Below are 22,151 nucleotides of genomic sequence, written 5' to 3' on the forward strand. Positions count from 1 at the left end.
TTTTCGCTTCCACTGAACTCAATGTATTTATAACACACACAACAACAAAACGAAATGATAACTGCTTGCTACTGGAGCATTCGTAAGTGTTCGCTTCACTACATACAATATCAAATGTTTTACTACGCGACGCCCACTCTTTCCCACACTTTATTTTCTCACGCCCCATGCGTAACCCCACATCCTATGACCGGCTGTCTGCCAGTCGGCACGCTAAAGTCGACGATCTCGTATCATTCCGCTATTCTCGTGCGCATGTAAACAGCGCGTCGATATTTTGTGCTTGAAGTTTGAACATCCCTTCGTGAATCGGTCTACAGTCTATGCCCTCTTGACAGTTACCTAGCGTTGTCGAATCGAATGTCGTATTTACTTGAATAAACAACGTTTTGCAAACATTTAACATTATCAAACAAAAAATTTGTAAAGTGCAATAATAATGATTAAAATAAACTAGAAACTATAAATAAAAAAATAATTTTAATCAGTTAATTCGTCAAAACACGAATCTGAAAATTCCACTCAGGAACAGGTGTTTTTGATAGAAAAGTGTGTTGCTGTTCCCATCGTAATTATTTATTTACTGTGTTGTGAATTGTATAAAAGTGTATCGATCCAGTGTATATAACATTACCCTTATATAGTGGCGTTTTTAATGACATCAGTGATATAACTTAATAAAGTTGTACTTTGAAAACTCGCTACCGGTTGTTACTAAACGCTATGAAGTGTAGCTATAGGACAGTGTTTTATCAAAGGTGATGATGTTTTCCAAGGCTTTTCTATGGTGTGCAGCGTTATGAGGTGCAAATTAAGGTGAAACTGAGCCGTGGCTAGCATGCCACATCAATACGGCGCGGGCGCTGGTGGGCTGGGCGGGCGCCCACCATCCCCGCCGCCGCAGCCAGGCGCCTTGTACCCGCGCTATGCCGCAGCAGCGGGACCTGGCGCCGGCGCCTATCGCCCCGAAGAACGCCGCCTTACTAGAGAAGCTATGGAGAGATATCTCCGGGACCGATCTGATATGGTTGTAGTTATCCTGCATGCTAAAGTAGCTCAAAAATCCTATGGTAATGAGAAAAGGTTCTTTTGTCCGCCTCCCTGTATCTATCTCTTTGGTGATGGATGGAGACTGAGAAGGGAAAGAATGCTCAGAGAAGGTGAAACTGAGCAAGCATCACAGCTTTGTGCATTCATTGGCATAGGGAACTCAGACCAGGATATGCAGCAGCTAGATTTAAATAATGGAAAACAGTACTGTGCTGCTAAAACCTTGTACATATCAGATTCAGATAAGAGAAAACATTTTATGTTATCTGTCAAAATGTTCTATGGCAATGGTCATGATATTGGTATTTTTAATAGTAAGAGAATAAAAGTTATTTCTAAGCCGTCTAAAAAGAAACAATCATTGAAGAATGCTGATTTATGTATAGCGAGTGGTACAAAAGTTGCCCTGTTTAATAGATTAAGGTCACAGACTGTTTCAACAAGATACCTGCATGTAGAGAATGGTAATTTTCATGCATCCTCTACACAGTGGGGTGCTTTTACAATTCATTTATTAGATGATAATGAGAGTGAATCAGAAGAGTTTGCTGTCAGAGATGGTTATGTACATTATGGCTCAACGGTGAAACTGGTTTGTTCTGTGACAGGCATGGCATTGCCTAGATTAATAATAAGAAAGGTAAATTATTTATTCAATAAAAGATTTGTATACCTATTTTATAGATCTGCAAAATTTAAAATTATTTTACATTTATTATATAAAGTTCTGTAATTAATTAATAGTAAAAATAATATCACTAGATGCTTCACTGCTGAAGTAAATTTGATTATTTCTACCAAACATATGTCAGTTTTATGTGTTCAATGTTTTATAAACCACCCAATATAACAGATACACATATAGATATATCATTTGGTGGTTCATATTTTTATTAATTAAGCAGTATTTGCCTTCAAACTTTAATGTTTAGTCAGAAATAAAAACCAGTACCTCAGCTTCTCACTCATTTTAAAACCCAGTAACAGGGGCCTAATTTAATTTAACAGCCATCATACATTTTTGAAAAAATATTTTTAATAAATAATAAATGCAAAGTAAAATAAATTGTTGATGACATATATTTTATCCCACCTCTATGCCACCTCTAGGTATTTTATACCTAGAGGTGGCATATGTACATTTGATGACCCCAGTACATGCTTGAATATCTCTTGCAATTTTTGAGATTACATTTGTATTTTTGTCGGGACCAAAAAGATTAGTAAGATTTTGCAACAAAATAATTTTGTTCAATTTGTGTACTGTTATAGGTTTTAAAATCGGGAAGCTAGGTTCTATATATATATATATACCTCTCATGTCATGGTCCTAAAAAAATATAGCTTGACTTGATTTTTTTGAATTAACTGAAATTTAATACATACATACATATGTGTGTTAACTACTGAGCCCTAAAAGAAAATTATACTATTGTTGATTCCTCTTTTTAAATATTCAGAGTCTTTTGACTTACTGACTTTGGTCAGTGAATTTAGAGTAATTTAAACAGAACTTGTCAGAATACTTAATCTTTATGTATTTTTAGGTAGACAAACAGATGGCTTTGCTAGAGGCCGATGACCCTGTCTCACAACTACATAAATGTGCATTCTATATGAAGGACACCGAGAGGATGTACCTTTGTTTATCACAAGAAAGAATCATACAGTTTCAAGCGACTCCTTGCCCCAAAGAACCAAATAAAGAAATGATTAATGATGGAGCCTGTTGGACCATTATATCAACGGATAAGGCGGAGTATCAGTTTTATGAAGGAATGGGACCAGTAAGGTATGAAATAAACCATTTATGTGTAAAACAGGTTCCTTTTAAGACCAAATAGGCTAGTAGGACCTAAGCTAAAATATTGTTTCCTTATGATTTCAGGCAAGATTAAAAGTGCATATGTTAAGATTATTATTTTTAAAGCTGAGTTTCTTTGGTTAAGTGCGCTATCTTATATTAGTATATAATTATGTTAGTAACTTAAAACTGCTGGACCGATTTCAACATTCTTTCACCATAGGAATGCTAAACTATTCCTGAGCAATATAGGCTATTCCAAAATATTTTATAATATAAGTGTCCAGCCCTGCGAAGCTGGGAGAAACTATTAGTTTATTATTTGCGGGAAAGAATCAGAACACATAATGGAAAAAGCTTAAGTCAAGACTTTGCTAAGTATGACTCCCGTATGTCAAAAACGGTTGGCATATGGGAGATGAACTTAGAGCTGTCTCTATCTTATACATAGTCTCTGATGTTTTTTATTGTTTTGCACGAGGCCACAAAGTCCGGCTTACAAATGTAAATCTAGAAGTGATAATTAATATCTAGAAAACCTAAGTAATGAATTTAGAATGTAAGGTTTTCAAACTCAAAGTAAAAAATCATTTATTCATATAGGTAACACAATGTACACTTATGAACGTCAAAAACGAAATAAACATTTACTGCCAGTTCTCAAATCAAGGGCGTAGAACGGAAGAGAAGAACTGGCAATAAACTCTCCGCTACCTTTTTAATCGCGCTTATTAATTGCAAATATTTTATACTGGTGCTATTATAAGTAAAAAGCACTTTCAAAAGCGATTTCGTCGAAGTTATTAACAAATTTTGTGTTAATTTTTATTCACGTTCTGAGAAAGGCAAAGGCGCCGGGACAACTTTGAATAGATTACCCGGAAGTCGTTATCAATAATTGCGAACCGGTAACCACATCCATAATTCGATAAAAGCTGTCAAAAATAATCGCGGCTATTTGAATATTTAATTAAGTTTAAAACAATATTATTAATTTAATGTCGCTAAGAAAATACGTGAATAGGAAAAATCATGTCGTTATCCAAACAATTTATTTATTTCTGAGGGTAGAGCTCGTCTAATGGCTTAAGTGAGCAACACTTGACCCTGTGGTCGTGCGTTCGTATCACGGACCACTAATGGAGTTTTCTCTATATACTTAATTCACCGTAGGATGAAGGCTAATCGTTAGGATACCTACAAGTCATAAAAAACTAATGACATATGTCAAACTAGTGTTGCCCAAAATCGGTCTTGGTATTGTTCTTGCATATTCGCAAGACCAAGACTGAAACATGCAAGACTTGAGCAAGACAAGACTTAAGCCTGCAAGACTCTTGCGTCTTGCAGTTAAGACAAACCGAGATTTGGATTTATTAACGCCCGAACCCAATGACCTGTCTCAATCCATAATGCAGCATCTGAGATAGTAATCTTAAACCAAATGTTGTAAAAGTGTGCCAATAACCAATCGACGGTATGTAATAGCCATCTGTCGATACAAGCTATCCATGAGAGGTCGTATCGGTGTCTGTGGATAGACCTTTGTATGAAAATGACAGTTGACGAAAGCTCGATTTCAACAGTTAATAATTTTGAACAGATTTTAACTTACATCAGTTTTTTAAATAATTAAAAAAACTGTTTGTTATGTTTTAAACATACACATAAATATGTTAAAATTGTTGCAAGACCAATACCAGGTGTATTGACGCAAGACCAAGACTGGCCTAAGTCTCGTCTTGGTCTTGCATTTGGGCAACACTATGTCAAACACAGAAGGCCTACCTGCAACCTATAAATTATAAAATGAAATATGCAACTGAGGCCTAGAACCACAGAGCTGTAGTGTAAACCACAGATAATATCTATTTGAAGTTTATTTCATTTAGGTTCGGTATTTATCGTGACAAGCGCAATATCTTTTCAATGTACCTTTATATACGCGTATTTATTAGACGTTATTGACATATTCGTTACATACATACAACGTTAGTGTTAATCACTAAATTGTTGACAATGAATCGATAACATTCACCAAACTTTGACCACACTATCAAACGCATTGGCAAACACGTAATGATACTTAAATGATATGAGGGGACATTCAATTGCTATCGAAAGCCAAACATTTTCTACTCTCACGCCAATAAACAGGGCTTAGATTATCCTAATAGTTCATATACGTATGTACTGTGGACTTCCTTCTGGAAATAGTGAACATATAGTTTAGCATTCTTCTTCACCATGCTTTGCTTATAAAGATTAGGTTAGGTTATCATAACTGCTTTAACATGTGATGTGAGGTGGATGGTTACAAACATTTGATAAATTATAACTTAGAGATTTAAAAGAGTCACGGAGTTTATTGCCATTTCTCGTCCGTGCTACGCTGTTCATTTGAGAACTAGAAGCTTATTTTTTCAATAACATCAATAGAGACCAATATGATATTTTAATTCTTTTTTTTATTAGCTTTCAATGATGACATTGAACGGGTGGGAGACTTGTTAAACTGTGTTTTTTTTATTATTTATATATTTGGGGCATATCATTTTCTTTTGAAAAATATTTATATTAAAAATAATGTTGAAAGCTAGCTTTTTTAAATAATTATTCACGTGAAGTTTATTTAAAACAAATAGTTGTTCCAGATTAAAATTGAATTTATTACAATTGGTAATTTTTTTTTTATCTTAAATACAGCCTTGCCATAGTATCAAAAGTACAACGCGTTTTAACTGGATAAATTTGTGTGTTCGTAGATATTTTGGTAATTTTTTTTGTCTACGTCTGAGTTTCCCAATTCCAATTAGTGGTACGCGTACCTGCAAGTGTACGTGAAGTTGCAACAAGGGGTTCGCACGGCTATCAGTAAAAATAATTACCAACAAATAAACTTTCGGGTTTATAATATCAGTAGAATTGCTGTAATAAGGGGTACGTTGGAAAAACTACTGGTCTACGTTTAAGAACCAATTAATACGAAAAGGTTATAATCGTAACCTCTTATTCGAAATAGTAGAGGATTGATGATTGTTGTACATAAGTACAGTAATAATATAGTATTTATTTCCTAAGCGGTCAGATAATTACGTCAAGGAAATAAATAGACATCTGCGTCTTTGTGCAAAAACAAATGAATTTACAGAAAGTAAAGCCAAAAAACCTTTACGAAAAGAAATATATTAAGAATTTGGCAGAGAATGAGAGTAGAACAAATGCCGTGGAAATGAGAGCGTTAAGTATGTGTGACATTATGTGATAGTATAAGGGAGCGTTCAAGTATTACGTAACGAATTTGGGGGGGGGGTCCTTTTGTAAACGTTACGATGCTGGGCGTTGATTGAATTACGCGTTATTGTTAATATTACAACTTTCCGGTACTTTACACCACATAATGGTAACTTTTAGGTATAAAGAGGCACTGGGTGGTCACGAAACGTTTTACTATTGGGTACAAAAAACGTTACGGCGCGTTACATGGGGGGGGGGGGGTTTCAATAATCTCCAAAAATTGCGTGAAGTAATACTAATTAAATTAGGCAAACGTGGATGGTGAAGTCGGGTTGTGTGAAGTGTGTAGGTAGCTTGTACCGTAGCCTTGTACCCGGACCAAATCCAGAGTACAAGTTAAAAGTACCCATGACGAGCACGCATGGTGAATGTCATGAAGGTAGATGAAGTGGAGATTCGTGGTCTGCCTACCCCTTCGGGAAAAAAGAGAGACGATATAAATGAAATTTATAACACAATTTTATAAATATATTTATCTACTTCAATTGGCCGGTTTCCGTATAAATATTAATTACATGTATCGTATCATCAAGTACACATGGGAATATCGAGTTACTATAACATATGTTAGGCAACGACCTTAATTCAACTTTAGTGTTTTGTTTTATATTTACATATTAGTAGACATTTCAGTATGGGATACGATAGTAAACGGATATAAACGCGAAATATATACATCAGAGAAGCAATACGACATCAGTATATTAAGCTCAAACGGTATACGTATATAGGAGCAATGTTCAGTTAAAATCTGTTATAGCGACATCGAAAGGACTACTCATATTTGGTCGTAAAAACCGATAGTCGTAACAGCCGATGACGTTGTTCTTAAGTACCTACCTAATACAATAGAATTCAGCCGGGACCTTTGATTTTTTCAATATTACCGGTATGTTGTTCTAAACGATGTCGTCGTAAACGGTTTTGACTGTATGTAGGTAAAAAGCCGGCAACGCACTTGCGAAGCTTTTGTGAGTGTCCATGGGCGGCAGCATCTAACGAGTTCCTCCTGCCCGTTTGCTTCTTGTTGTATAAAAAAAGTGGTTTCGTTTAGTAATTAGTTTATATTACACGCTGCCCAAACTTTTTCCGATGTCGTCGTAAACGGTTTTGACTGTATGTAGGTAAAAAGCCGGCAACGCACTTGCGAAGCTTTTGTGAGTGTCCATGGGCGGCGGCATCTAATAATTAGCCTCCTGCCCGTTTGCCTCTCGTTGTATAAAAAACGTGGTTTCGTTTAGTAATTAGTTTATATTACACGCTGCCCAAACTTTTTCCGATGTCGTCGTAAACGGTTTTGACTGTATGTAGGTAAAAAGCCGGCAACGCACTTGCGAAGCTTTTGTGAGTGTCCATGGGCGGCGGCATCTAATAATTAGCCTCCTGTCCGTTTGCCTCTCGTTGTATAAAAAACGTGGTTTCGTTTAGTAATTAGTTTATATTACACGCTGCCCAAACTTTTTCCGATGTCGTCGTAAACGGTTTTGACTGTATGTAGGTAAAAAGCCGGCAACGCACTTGCGAAGCTTTTGTTAGTGTCCATGGGCGGCGGCATCTAACGATGTGCCTCCTGCCCGTTTGCCTCTCGTTGTATAAAAAACGTGGTTTCGTTTAGTAATTAGTTTATATTACACGCTGCCCAAACTTTTTCCCATTGGTTTTACATACTTCTTGCTTATTAAGATATCAAACAAACGCTTTATTTACGCTAGAATAACAAAATAATACCTAAACTAAGATTAGTACGATAATAACCAACAAAAATGTTTAACAATTGAGGTTAGCTTTTATCTCTTCACGTAAAATCACTATTTGCTGTTCATGAATCTATAGCTTTTAAGTTTTTAGTTTTTTATTAATATTTTTTGTATTACTTTAGATTAAGGTTCTATATTTTTTTATATAACATTTGGTTCTACACTTGCACTCATCATGTTTCTTTTTTTAGTATTTCTCTTACTAGGGTTGCCTGGAAGAGATTGCTTATTAGCGATAAGGCCGCCCGTTGCGTCCCTTATAATTTTATGTATTGTGTTATTTGTGTTTCTTTTATTTTTATTGCAACGAAGTGTGTATAAATAAAATCTTACTTTTGTTCCTAGATCTCCAGTAACACCAGTTCCGCTAGTCCACTCATTGAATCTAAATGGTGGTGGAGACGTAGCCATGTTAGAACTCGCCGGTGACAACTTCACGCCATCTCTGCAGGTGTGGTTCGGAGACGTGGAAGCAGAGACAATGTACCGATGCGCTGAGTCCATGCTCTGCGTAGTACCGGATATATCGCAGTTCAGGGGACAGTGGCTTTGGGTGCGGCAGCCAACTCAGGTAGGACGCGAGTTTCTTCTGCTCTTGTTCCAGGATGGCTGACTATCAAGGCTATTCTTTATCGGGGAAATTCCGTATAGAATTATACAGAGACTTTCTACGTTTAGACAAAGAATTATTTATTTGTTCAGCAGTATTCCCACAGCTACTCACTAAACAATATCCAAACAATTACATTGTACACAAAAGCCAAACACGGAATACACATTCAAATAAACAAAGCACAGTTTCACCTATACAAATACAAAAAATATAAAAAAGTATATATGTATTTATAATAAATTCTAAATTCTAATATTCATTGATCATTTTAATATATATTTAATATAAAGGAAGAATAACAAAGCCATTATTAATAAAAGATTAAATAAAGAAGATAAAATTAATAAATTATTTTTTAAACATTTTTTAGTTACATTAAATATATCTATTTGCTGGTAATTTGTGTTATAATCTGAAGGTATACGATACATGACTGAGTTACGTAAATAGTTTGTATTAGACCGAGGAATTTTAAATATGTAGTTGGGTTTGACTTGTATTGTATGAAGAAGGGGTGGGGTGTGAGATAGTAAAAGCGACAATAGTCAGGACAGTCAATTAAACCGTTGCAAATAAGATATATACGAGATCAATATTATGACTGCTCTTGTTCCAGGATCTCTGTCGGGGCTGTTCTTTATCGGGGAAATTCCGTATAGAATTATACAGAGACTTTATAAAATAGATTAATTCGTTTGGGTGTAGGTTTTTTAAGCTATATCTTGCTGGATATAAATAATAAATTATGAATTTTATTTTAAGTAATGTTTAGTTGTAGTGAAACGCTGTATGATTTAAAAATATAATTTTCTTCAGGTACCAGTATCACTAGTAAGAAACGACGGGATCATATATGCCACTGGCCTTACATTCACTTACACGCCAGAACCAGGCCCACGGCCGCTCTGTGCGCCGGTCGATGACGTCATGCGACCAGAACAGGCCTGGCACCATGACACGCACAGACTACCAGACAACATTCAATAACACAGGATTTCCTGATGCTGTTCATCCAAAGAACGTCTGCGGTGAGTGTAGTTTAGTGCCTTGGGCATTCCAAACCGCAAGCTTAACCTGTCAAATGTGACATTGACATTTTGATTGTCAATTGTTTGTGACGTATTGGAATAACCTAAGGCTACTGTCAAGTTTGAAGGCTGGAAGCTAGCTTATCCACTTAATAAAACCGATTTCAATACAGTGGGGCTATGACAAAATCACTTTTAACAGACTAAAGTGACCCACTAACGCCAAATGAATTTGTATGAAAAACCTGACAAATTGTGAGAAAATGTCATTGCCATATATGAAATGTTTATTTTGACAGTTTGAAAAAATGTAAATATACCGTTGCTTTACATATACTAAGGCAAAGGTGTAAGCTAGAGAGTGTAGATTTAAAAAAAAAATACGATGGAAATTTGTACTGGGATAAGGCAATTCGCCCAGAGATAATCTAGCTTCTAAGTGTCGAACAAATCTGTCAGTGTGTAATGTAATTTTAAGGCTGTATGTTGGTACTTGGCATTTACCTCTGAGATTCTTATGTAATTTTTATATGTATAAGATTCGAATCAATTTTTGTCTGCGATATATCCGTCACTAGATATTTCTTGACAGGTATATTTTACGCTTATTTTTGTTGCAATTTTGTTCATGCAAACTTCAGTTGGATTAAATGTAAAACGGAAGGCCAAACGGATTAAACACAGACGAGAAATCTTATAGTCCAAAGGCTTTTATAAAGTATAAATGTTATTTAGAATAATCCGATATTAAATATATTTTTTATCACATAAATCCATAATTAGCTAAATATGATTTCATACGTTGACGTATGGAAATAATGACACAAAACGGTCACAGATTAGTCGAATCGACTATGGCGTCTTTTCTTTGTCTACCTCCTAACACTGTCTTGGAATTTGATCGAAATATATGTATAATTTAAAATATTAAACACTTATAAAACTTGAAGTTTGCTTACGTGATAACTGACAAAGAACATATGATCATGTGCGACGCCATCTTGCCTAGCGTTTTGGCGGGTTTTTGTAATCTATGAATGTTAAAGCCATTATAACAATTTTTTATCTATAGTCTAATGCTTACGATAATCTGAAATGGTTTTTAAATCTTTTCAAATAGCCTGTTAAACTTCCGTTTTACATACCTCTCGTGTAATTAATATTTGATAACGGATATGCCTATACTCTGATTTTTAATTCCGTAGAATTCTGGCATTTCACAAATTTTGCTACTAAAGTTCTCCACCGTAATAGGGACAAAAATTGACCCATTTTAGGGCAATAAAATAAATTGCTATGTATTTTTTATGTTTTACCTACAAAAAGGTAAATCTTAATATTTGGTCTAATACAAAAATAACAAATATTTCAATATTACGAACAAAATATTGAATTAACTTTAATTACTTTGTTTTATTCTTTAGTTGGCATCACTGCCTACCAATTCCAGGTTTAGTAAACCTTATTAAAAAAATAAAAATGTTATCTTTACTTGTGCGTATTTTACTGTAATTATCAGTCGCCGTAAAATCACTTTTAATGTTGAGCACCGCACTTAATAAACTAATAAATATAACACATAAAATGTATGTATAGAGTCAGATGATCAGACTCGTATTGAAATTGAAAAATGTGCCCGGCCAAAAAGGTTTGTAATCTCTGACGTGTCAAAAAATGATAGCTGTCAGAATGCTACGGAATTAAAAATCAAAGTATAGTATTATTTTTAACGTAAATTTAATAAACCATTTTATATATTATACTGAAATAACCGCTTAACCTTTATCATTAAATCACAGGCAATTAAGATTATGATTAGCATTAAAAAGATAATTGTTAATGTCTTGATTTATATGAAACCATACCATGGGAATATTTATAACAATACAGATTCAGACACGAATTTATTTTTAATTAATTTATTACAATTTTTTGTCGGATGATATGTTTTTTGGTGTTAAATTATACATATATACGAAATACCAAGTATGAAATTCTGTTTTTCGGTAATTCTATTGGGTTGATAATAGCATTTTTGTCAGAGCTTTTGCTTAGCAATAGTAAACTTTTATCCAGATACACTAGTTTTGATTCCTGAAATTACAGTGAAATAAAAACTCTTTTCAAATAGCGTAAGGAAGCGTGTTTTTCAGCCAAGGCTGTAATATATAATGAACATCTGATAATAACGTGATACTTAAATCTGGTAAACATTTTCAAACTAATCTCTCAAAAGGGATTCCCCGTACCAAATAAACGAAAAGGGTTGCCAATTAATCCCCCAGTTTTTTATTAAAATAAAAAAATGTTACGTAACGCGTTGTTTAAATAACCCCCCTCCCATGTAATGCACTGTATCGTTTCAAAAGACTCCCCCCTCCCCCCAAATTGCGTTACGTAATACTTGAACGCTCCCTAAACTGTAAGTCCAAGACTGGAATTTCTTGATTTCTAAATACGGCTTTTTTTTAAATTTAAAGACTTTTTTAACTACCTTCATTAAGAACAAGATTTATGATAAATTCAATTAGATATATTTTTTTAAATAAACGTAAAAATTGTGTACGTAATTTTTAATTCCATTTTGTATATACAATTGTTTTAGTTGTAGACGAAAACGCTTGATTTCAAAGAAATATATTAATAACATATTGAATTAAATGTCATATAAACCTATATATGTATAAACACTATATTTCCATCGTTTTTAATCAATCTAATTCTGATGTGGCAATCTAAACTAGACTAAAAACGTCTCATTTGAGTCAATTATGTGTAAAGGTTGGTATTCAACAGTATCTAAGTGGTAAGCTGATTTTTTTACATTAGCTAAGTCCATTCAGTTTAGGTTGGTGTACTCCAGAATTAGCATTATAGGTACCATTACGTGATTAATCGATTTAATCTATGCAACAAATAAACTGTGTGACGTAAAGAAGTATTTTTTTATATTTTTCAATGGCTTTAGTTATGGCTATTCGCAAATCTTATTACTGATGCTGTTCAGAAAAATTAAAATTAGTCGACTCCAGTAATACAATTAGGAAATCTTTAATTACCAATATGTGCAGAAATGATTCATTTATTAAATTCGCGATACAGTTAGTATCGGTATACCGATTTCTGAGTTACATTTTAAGTTAGATTTTATTTTGCAAACGGTACTCACACTTTAATTGTTAGTATATTAGCAATAATTGCATATATTTGTTGCAGAAAACTAGCTTAATTAGCCGTTCAATCTATCCTCTTACTAAATAGCGCGTTTAACTAGCGGCCTGAAAGATATTCAGCCAGTTGATCAAACAGCTAGGCAGATGACTTGGATCGATAACGTTTCATTACTTGCCTAGACTGTTAATTTAAATTTAGTTCCACTTTCTGCCACTCTCAAACTCGAAAACTGTCAATATGACGTCGGCAAACCACAACTTTGATAGTGTTCAAAATTTCATGAAAAACAACCAGTACAATGGAAGAGTGTAGTGACAATTATAATGTGAATGAAGCTGTGAACGACTCAAGCAATTTAATTTTTAAAGAAATATTTTTATGTCAGATGTTACATCTTTTTTATTTCTGCCACATGGTCGCTCTATCGTAAGAATGGCCTAAGCATTATCTCAATTATCTCTTATATTATGCAACTTTTAATAAGCTGGCAATCCATCTTATTAAATAATACAAACGCTACGGCTGAATATATTTCAGGCCGCTAGTTAAACGGGGCTGTTTAGTTAATAGGCTAGGCTATTAATTGAACGGCTTATTAAGGCAGTTGGCTGCGACATATACACTATTTCAAATGATTTCTTTGTTCTTTAATTCCAAAATACGAAATATCCAAACAATCTATACGTCAATATTTTATTACGTATTATGCGATACAGATTTACTTAAACCCCCCCCCCCATCCTCTTGTGGGATAAAAATAATGTAGGAATCCTCTAAAATGCAGAACCCCCACCCCCATAGTGCTTACGTAATACTTGAACGGCCCAATAGACAAGAGATCTTAATTTGAGTCTATTGAATTATCTCCTAGATACTTTTGGATTCGACTAATTTGGTTCGCCGTATATCATTGTATGTACATATATTCAAAGACAAGACCAAAGGGCAATTCTTCAGTGCACAAATTATTGTCTTTTGTAATACGTTTAAATATCTCAATTAGTATTTTAATTGTATAGATTGTATAAGTTGAAATGTTTCTGTTAATCTGTCAGAAATGAACAATGTAGTATTAAGTATAGCGTAGTGACGGCTAGTGGTGAAATTTTTACAAAATTACGTATTGTATTTATATAAGAGTGTGATTTTGAACATTCCATGTGGAAAGTTTTATAAGAAGTACAAAGTATATTCGATATTTTTGTAGAAAAAATTTAATGGATTTATTTGGACGTAGTTTTAGTTTGTATAGTTGGATGGAGGATTTATGGTGGCTCGGATGGCTTACAAGGGACTTAATCATTAGGTGGAATTGGCAGTCCAGCATATATGCAGATACCAGCAATTAAAATGTAGCGATGACCATTTTGAAGTCAGCAGCACTGTTGCTGAGAACTCCACGGTATAAAAACTCAATACAGTATAAACTCTATATAACGACACCGAAGGGACTGTGCGGTTCATAGCGTTATAAAGAGTTGTCGTTAAATGGAGAGACTCCTACTTATTAGTCATGGTCAACAACAGTCTACACGTGCAAGCATTCCCAATTTGTGAACAAAAGAACGAATTTCTTAGAAAGTTCGTATGCATGATGCCGACAGTTTATTGCGGGCTAGGATAATAAAGGGACAAGAACGTACACAGCTGCGCAGTTATTACTCATTTTAGCAACTTAAAAAGTACTCAATTGTTATTGAGAGTGTAATGCTATGTAGAGTTTATCATTGTATGGAAGACAAGCTAAACCAACCAAAGCAAATTGATTACGAAACTGTAGGGACTACGTTACGTTAGACGTTATATGGAGTTTACACTGTATTTAAACCGGAACCGGAACTAAGTAATAATAATACGAAAATCCGAGCCGTCATAAATCTTCATCGCGCTATTCTGACATTTTGTAATCCATCGAATTATTACATTCATATACCTTTTGGTATTCAATCAAGATTCAGAAATTGTCATTCAAACATGGATATTTTAATAAATCTGAATTTGAAAATGTTGATCTTTTATTTTATAACCCCATAGCAAGACCATAACAACTCTTTCTCTTTCTTTTATATCGTGATGAACTGAGACAGTGTTAGTCGAAACAGTCTAAGTAGCTGAGATTTCTGATTAAAGGTAAACAATATTTACGTTGCCTATATTTAAAAGTTAAAAACTATTAATTCGCTGTACCTACTTATTAAGTGAATTGTACGGTACTTACGGGTTTTTTGTAGTCTACTTTAAATTAAATTTTATCAAGGCTGAACTTCTTTCGAAGTTCGGAGGAAATTATTCTGATCATCATAATTCGCATTCAGTAGAATAGCTAGATAGTGGGAGTATACGACGAAATTGTGCGTTTAATTTTGAATTTACCAACATGCGTAATATGTTATATGTCGCGTGTCAATGCGTCATCATAGCATCTCTAGTCCAGAGATCGACCATCGACTAGAGATTCTTTTGTCAAAACAAACTCAACACGCAATTATTTACTTCCACACCACCTGTCGCTTAATATTTGCCCAGTCCAAACTTGACTTCTCCTTAATTATTTCCTTCATAGAAAGCAAATTTAAAGTAATGTTGAATAACATAATCCCCTAGAATTGAATGCGTTGTTCAATACATTGTCTCTGGTTTTAAGACTTACTTACTCTAAAAACTAGATTGTAAACTAAAGAAAACTCTAAAATCTACTACATATTAATAAATGCCGATGGTTTTTGTTTTTATAATTTATAAAAACGGCCAAAGACAACCTGAGTCTACAATACTAGTTGATACACGTTGACAAGTTATGGTAAGCAAATCTTTAAACGTTGTCACAAAAGACGTAAGCGTAAAGTATGAAAGAGTTATTTTGTAACGAGAGACACAGCGTCTCTCGTTACGCAGAACAAATAAAAAAAAATGTAATATGCAATAGATGTTTTGTTATACTTATTAAACCTATTCTGTGTGTGAGTTGATAAGATAATATGTATACACTAAAGCTGAAAATCTACCAACTATTTTAATGAAAATCTGCAACAAGATTCGAAATCACTTCCCACAGGTGTAAAAAACACATAAAATATTAATGTAACAAGGGTCAAGAATCATGTAATTAGATTATGAATCAGAGTTAATGAGGAATCAGTGTGGGAACGTCTTGGAGAATTCTTCACATGTAGACTACCCCATCGCGTTCCGCGCTGTTGGCTACGACCTCTGATAATCATCACGGCATTGTCCGAGATTTAGAAATATAAATAGACAATATATATATATATATATAGTTTATACGTGTTTAATAACAATTTTACATTAATTTTTGAGTTAACACGAAACGTTGGGACAGTTTATTAATATTAAAATAATAAAACGAATTCTGAATTAGCAAAGTTTTTATAATAGCTTACGTAAAAGACACAATGTTGTCATTTCTGTGCACCTTTTGTTTGGTCCTGTCAAACCTATTATGAAAGCTCGGCAAACGATAAAAATGTTTCATTCGTAAACAGACTCTTCATCAAAAGATATTTATTAAATCATTAACAAAACATGTCAGTGACGATTATCTTGACGACACAAATCGCATGACGACAGCAATTATTGTGATTAACATGTAAAAAACAATTACAGATAAGAGACTATGAATGAAAATGGCATTTCCACATCCTGTTCATTGATTTCAAATAGCGTAGAAACCAATATTTAATTTATTTTATACTATGTACTTTGCATAGATATCTGTAAACCTGTAGTTTTAACAGAGCTGCGTTTGCGTAGTGAAAATTTGTACTCAACCCAAAGACAAAAAACTCGTCAGAAGCAAAGACAAGCAAGATGATAATAATAACTACTTATGTCTTATGTATTTTTGCACTTTTTGCATAACATATCTAATTAAAAAAAAAAACTCTCACAGTGGGTGCCTGGAAGAGATCGCTCAAAACTCAAAAGGGTCAATATTTCTGCAACGAAGTACATAATAATAACATAAAAATAAAAGATATATGTATAATGATGGGCTTACGTTTGTAATGAATAAAGTCAAAACTACTGGTCTGATTTCGAAAATGATTTCACCATTAGAATGCTTCATTACTCTTACAGCCTTACAGCTTTAAATTCCATATTTTAAAAATATATGTCCATAAGCGACAGACCACTATCAAAGTCTCAAAAGGGTTAGCTATGTAAAGTAGACCGTACACTTTATTTTCTGTAATTGTATTTTGAAATCGTCTTGAATTACGTTCCGGTTGCTTAAAAATACCTAATTATGAAATTAATTTTCAAGCAAAAAACAGTTCAAAGCAAAATTTCCCACGCAGTTGAATTTTGAATCAATAACTGTTGTCATATCTCGAAACTTCTGCGCTTAACTTTTTGTGTTTCGTTTTATCGTCAATTGTCTTTATAATGACTCAAAATTTATTTATGATAAAGGATTAATTTAGACAATTTCTAGTCCTTATAAAATATCTAACAACCTAACTAACAAATAAAATGTGTTACTTAAGTTTTTGTGCAGGGCGTTAGTGCTTTAAAAATCTCGATCAATATTGAATTCCAAAGACAACATTTAAGAAATCAGCTATAGAAAACTTATTAGTCTTTGGTCTCTTTATATCAAAATATGTATATTTATGAATCAGGGTGATAGGCCACAAAAGAAAAAATTCAAAACTTTGAATTTGGAACAGTTTCTCCTTTCTGTTTTGCGGAAGATTCGAAATACAAAAATCTATAATTTATAGAAGAAATTAAACAATAAAAGGTGTGTGAAAACAAGTTGATAGCGTGGCGTGACATCATTAGGTTTCCTATCATGACGTCTCAATGAAATAATGACGATATTATATCGCTTATATTAGTTTTTCTAAGAATAAAGACATCCTGGTTTTTGTATTTTAACTGTCATTTAAGAAATTCCGAGTTGTTAATACGGGATTTTCTTATGCCGTAACAATTTGATTTTAAATCAGTTTAATCTGTAGGTATCTATTTGTAAATGTGTGATCTGTTTAGGCTTTCAGACACGTGTTCAATTGCGTAAGTCTCCATAACAAATGTCGGTTACAAAATTCCCGCTTTCTGTAATTTTAGTTGAGTATTTGACTGTTTATTTAATTACTATTTTATAATCAATACGAGTGATTAAATAACTTTTAAGAATGACCTAAATGGACATGTAAGAAAGCGAACCTAATAGAAATGAATAACAAAACACAGTCTTTTGTAGACATTTTTGAAATTATATGTGTATAATTGATTCATTGCGTCTTCATGGTTCAATGGCGTTGATTTATTCAATGTTTTTGCCAAAGCTTTCTAAAATAGAATGAAGACGCAGACATTGTGGCCGTACAATATTAAAAATTTAAAAAAAAATGTGTTTATTCATTTGACAACAATTCATTATAATGTGTAAGATTTAGGAAACCTGAAAAAAATACCTGTATCAGGGTTCTCAGCTCTTCCATAACAAACTTAAAAGTCAATTACATAAAAAAATATATTATTTAATTAGGGTCCTTACAGACCGACGACAACATCTCAAGCATGTACGCTGTAGATATAATATATATATATTTAGATGTAGATAAATATTTATATTTATTGTAATAGTAATTATACTTAAATGTTATCTCAGATTTCGTTGTGGCTTCATTACCATCGCGTATTGAAGTAATCAAATACGTAATAATTCATAAAATAAGTTCTTTATGTTAATTTCTTTTTTTTATAGAACAGAACACACCACACGGGCAGCAGACTCATCTGTGTTAAGTAGCCCATGGACACTCAATACTAAAGGGCTCGCGAGTGCGTTGCCGGCCTTTTAAGAATTGGTGCGCTCTTTTCTTGAAGGACCCTAAGTCTAATTGGTTCGGAAATACTTCAGTGGGCAGCTGGTTCCACAAAGTGGTGGGGTGCGGCAAAAACTGCCTTAAAAAATGCTCAGTTGTGGAACGACGGTCATCGAGGTGATACGGGTGGAATTTCGTATTTTGCCTCGACGTACGATGATGAAACTCAGCTGCAGGTATTAATCCGAACAACTCCTCTGAACACTCTTCATGGTAAATGCGGTAGAAGGTTCAGAGTAACCCCACATCTCTACGCAACGCCAAAGGATCAAGCCGCTTGGAAAGGGATTGGTCGTCGACGATTCGAACCGCTCTTCGTTGAATACGGTCAAGTGGAAGGAGCTGGTACTGGGGATCTCCCTAGTATCTAGTCTCGTCTTTCCTTGAAAGGGACTTTATTTTCTTAAGCTAGGTCTGGAATTTGTGCTTTAGTAATGATAGTTAATTAAACATTAAAAAATTAATAAAACACATTTATTTATTTAATAAAGTTTACCACATCATACATAGTACTAAATCTACGGCATATATTACTGTTTTATCTAAAATGTATAACAATTTAAGTAAACATAAGTGTTCCAAAAAAAAAATTCAAAAATACAATTAAAATATATACAAGATAAAATAAGCATTCACTAAGGGTCTGCTTCACAATGCATGGATAAAGTACCAAATAGCTATGCAACACATACATTATTTGGAAGATAACTTGTGCTATTTGACACTTCATCGGACTCATAATTTATAATGGACTTTATGTGACGACTGACGAATAGCGCTATCTGACAGTCGTGAAACGCAACAATAGTTTTTTATAATAATTTGGAACTTATGTAGAACTTATCCGTACATTGTGACCCTAAGAATAGCAAAAAATTTTGTTAAGCAGAAAAAAATATTCAGCAAAACAGCGAATTAGGTTCGAGATAGGCACTTAATGCTTTCTCTAAAACCGACACAACATTTCATACATACAACAACATACAACATATAATACATCACATACGTGCATAGCCGAGTGTCGAACTCTGAGCTCCACGGCTGAGTTTCCCGTGCTCAGCTAATATAACCTCTGTTATATGCCTTTAAACAACAGGAATTTTCTTTTGTTTCTGTAGCGGCAACAATCATACACTTGTCGACTGTACCTAATTCGGAGTCACTGGTCATTTACCCCGTTAATTAATCGTAATGATTCTGCGATACTGTGAGAAAGCTTTGTGCACAATTGTATCATTGTCTATGCTTTTTTACAGTACACCTTGATATATGGTAGCAAGATATGCAGAGTGTGGGAAATATAATCTATGCCTGCCTTTCCAACATGTCATCTCTGGCCGTGGGAAAGAATTATTTTACCGCGTTGCTTTTTGTTTGCTTTTACTGTACCAAATCATAATATTATTTTTAATTTGATATGTAGTTTAGTTTGTAAATCGTTTTTACTGATTATTTTCTAGTGTTTTCAATAAATGGGGTTAATGATCACGCAGAAATGTTATGCCCCATTAGGAGGTTACTTCAATGTAATTATATAATTTTTGAAAATACAGTTAAAACCGTTTACGACGACATCGTTTCAAACAACAATAAATCAAAACAAAAATAAGTGGCACTACAACCTCTTCAGGTCTTGGCCTCAGATTTCTGAATCTGTTTCATGATCATTTTTTAAATCTAATGGGCAAGTAGGTGATCAGCCTCCAGTGCCTGACACACACCGTCGACTTTTTGGGTCTAAGACATGTCGGTTTCCTCACGATGTTTTCCTTCACCGTTCGAGCAAATGTTAAATGTGCACACAGAAATTAAGTCCATTGGTGCACAGCAGGGGATCGAACCTACAACCTCAGGGATGAGAGTCTCACGCTGAAGCCACTAGGCCAACACTGCTCCTAAAACAACATACCGGTTATATTCAAAATCAAAGGTCCCGGCTGAATTCTATATATTAGGTAGGTACCTACTATATATTAGGTGTTACGACTATCGGTTTTTACGACCAAATATGAGAAGTCCCTTCTATGAAGTTATAATAGATTTTGACTGTATTGATGATCGATGAACGATGATCTAAATAAATAATATAATGATATCTATATAAATAAATAATATTTTTGCAAACATTTATAAATTGTAACACACAAAACAACGCAACGCAACTCCTTAAACATATCTTAAATGTAGAACAAAATTCACCGCTCTTTGCGTGGTTTTAATAGAATACTTTTCCAAGTTCTCTAGTTTTAAAGAGGTAGATCGGTGGGCGTTTTCTGAATCAGCCAATGTGAACTGAAACACGCAAAAGCCAGCGGTGATTGGCTGACTTCAAGGTCTTAAGTTTGGGGTCTACGAGTTTATTCACCGTGCAATTTAGTTTTGGGACTTAAATTTTAATGATAATCACGAAATAAAGAGAAACTTCGGTCACGTTCAAAGTGATGATACCTCGGGTACATTTTCCGAATAAAGCCAAAATTACCACAGAGATTTATTTTTCATAAATAATATCAGTAAGGTTTGGCGTTTCAACCACCTTCGAATTGACGTTGTTGGCCTACTGGTTTCTGCGTCCGACTCATCCCTGAGGTCGTAGATTCGATCCTTAGCTATGCTCCATTGGTGCCTATGTGAGCATTAAATACTTTTTGCTTGTACGGTGAAGGCAAAGGCTAAAAATAAATTACAGAAATCTGAGGCCCAGACCTAACAAGATTGTAGCACCACTGAGTTTTTTTTCTCTCGGATGGGCATGTAAAGCTGTCTGGACCGCTGCTGCTGGTCAAGTCGGAGACACCGTTCCATAGGTGAGAGTTCTGGAATAGAGTGGACCTGTGTCTGCCGTCTGGGCACAGTTGCACCATATCTCCTTAGATCTCGAGTCCCAATAGTGAACATTATTACATAAAAATTAGTACCGTAGTTATTTTAACCTAACATTAGTTATTTAGTTTAGAAGCGTTACAAAATGTAAACAACCATCGCACACTTGAAGCCAATATGAGCCCTTTAGTTTTTACCATACCCATAAATTGTAATTTTACATTCTCGTTTCCGATATTAACATATTAAGTGTCATTTAGATTTGTGAACCCTTAGATACGCCATGTTAGTTTTTGTTAGCGTCGCAACCCCACTACCCGTAATTTTATGTTAGTTATAAGCTCATATTTTAAAGCATTAAAGTCAGTTACCCAACATCAAACAAAGTGTTTTAATTGAACATATCTCTACGCTCGCACAGAACTTTTAACCTTCCGACTCCCAGAACCTACATTGGGTTCCGTGAGCCTCTTCACATGTTGTGTTCAACTTTGGATTCCACCAATAACATCGACCCTTTTTCGCACTCCTCTACTGCTTCATTTAAGAATAATTTAAAACAACTATTGATGTCCTAATCCTTGTATCTTACTTCTTTATTATAGCTACTAGTATGTTTGTCGTTCTCCGGATTTATAAATCTTGTGCTGTCATGTTTTTTGAAGTTATACTTCTTTAGGCGCGTCATGAAAAATTGATGACAGTGAAATTTTACGAAGTTGCCCACGTAAGATGATACGGCATTGG

The 22,151-nt window shown here is 34.2% G+C and overlaps 1 protein-coding gene across 1 annotated transcript; it reads left to right on the forward strand.

The window, feature by feature from the left end:
- Positions 1-218: 218 nt before the first annotated feature.
- LOC125055868 (suppressor of hairless protein) lies at positions 219-9,902 on the forward strand. Its single transcript, XM_047658522.1, has 4 exons — positions 219-1,690; positions 2,598-2,842; positions 8,254-8,479; positions 9,338-9,902. The coding sequence occupies exons 1-4, from the start codon at positions 839-841 to the stop codon at positions 9,506-9,508; spliced, it is 1,494 nt and encodes a 497-aa protein (XP_047514478.1). The 5' UTR covers positions 219-838; the 3' UTR covers positions 9,509-9,902.
- The last annotated feature ends 12,249 nt before the right edge of the window (positions 9,903-22,151 follow it).

Source organism: Pieris napi, chromosome 14 (assembly GCF_905475465.1).
Source record: "Pieris napi chromosome 14, ilPieNapi1.2, whole genome shotgun sequence".
In the NCBI taxonomy this organism is placed as follows: Eukaryota; Metazoa; Arthropoda; class Insecta; order Lepidoptera; family Pieridae; genus Pieris; species Pieris napi.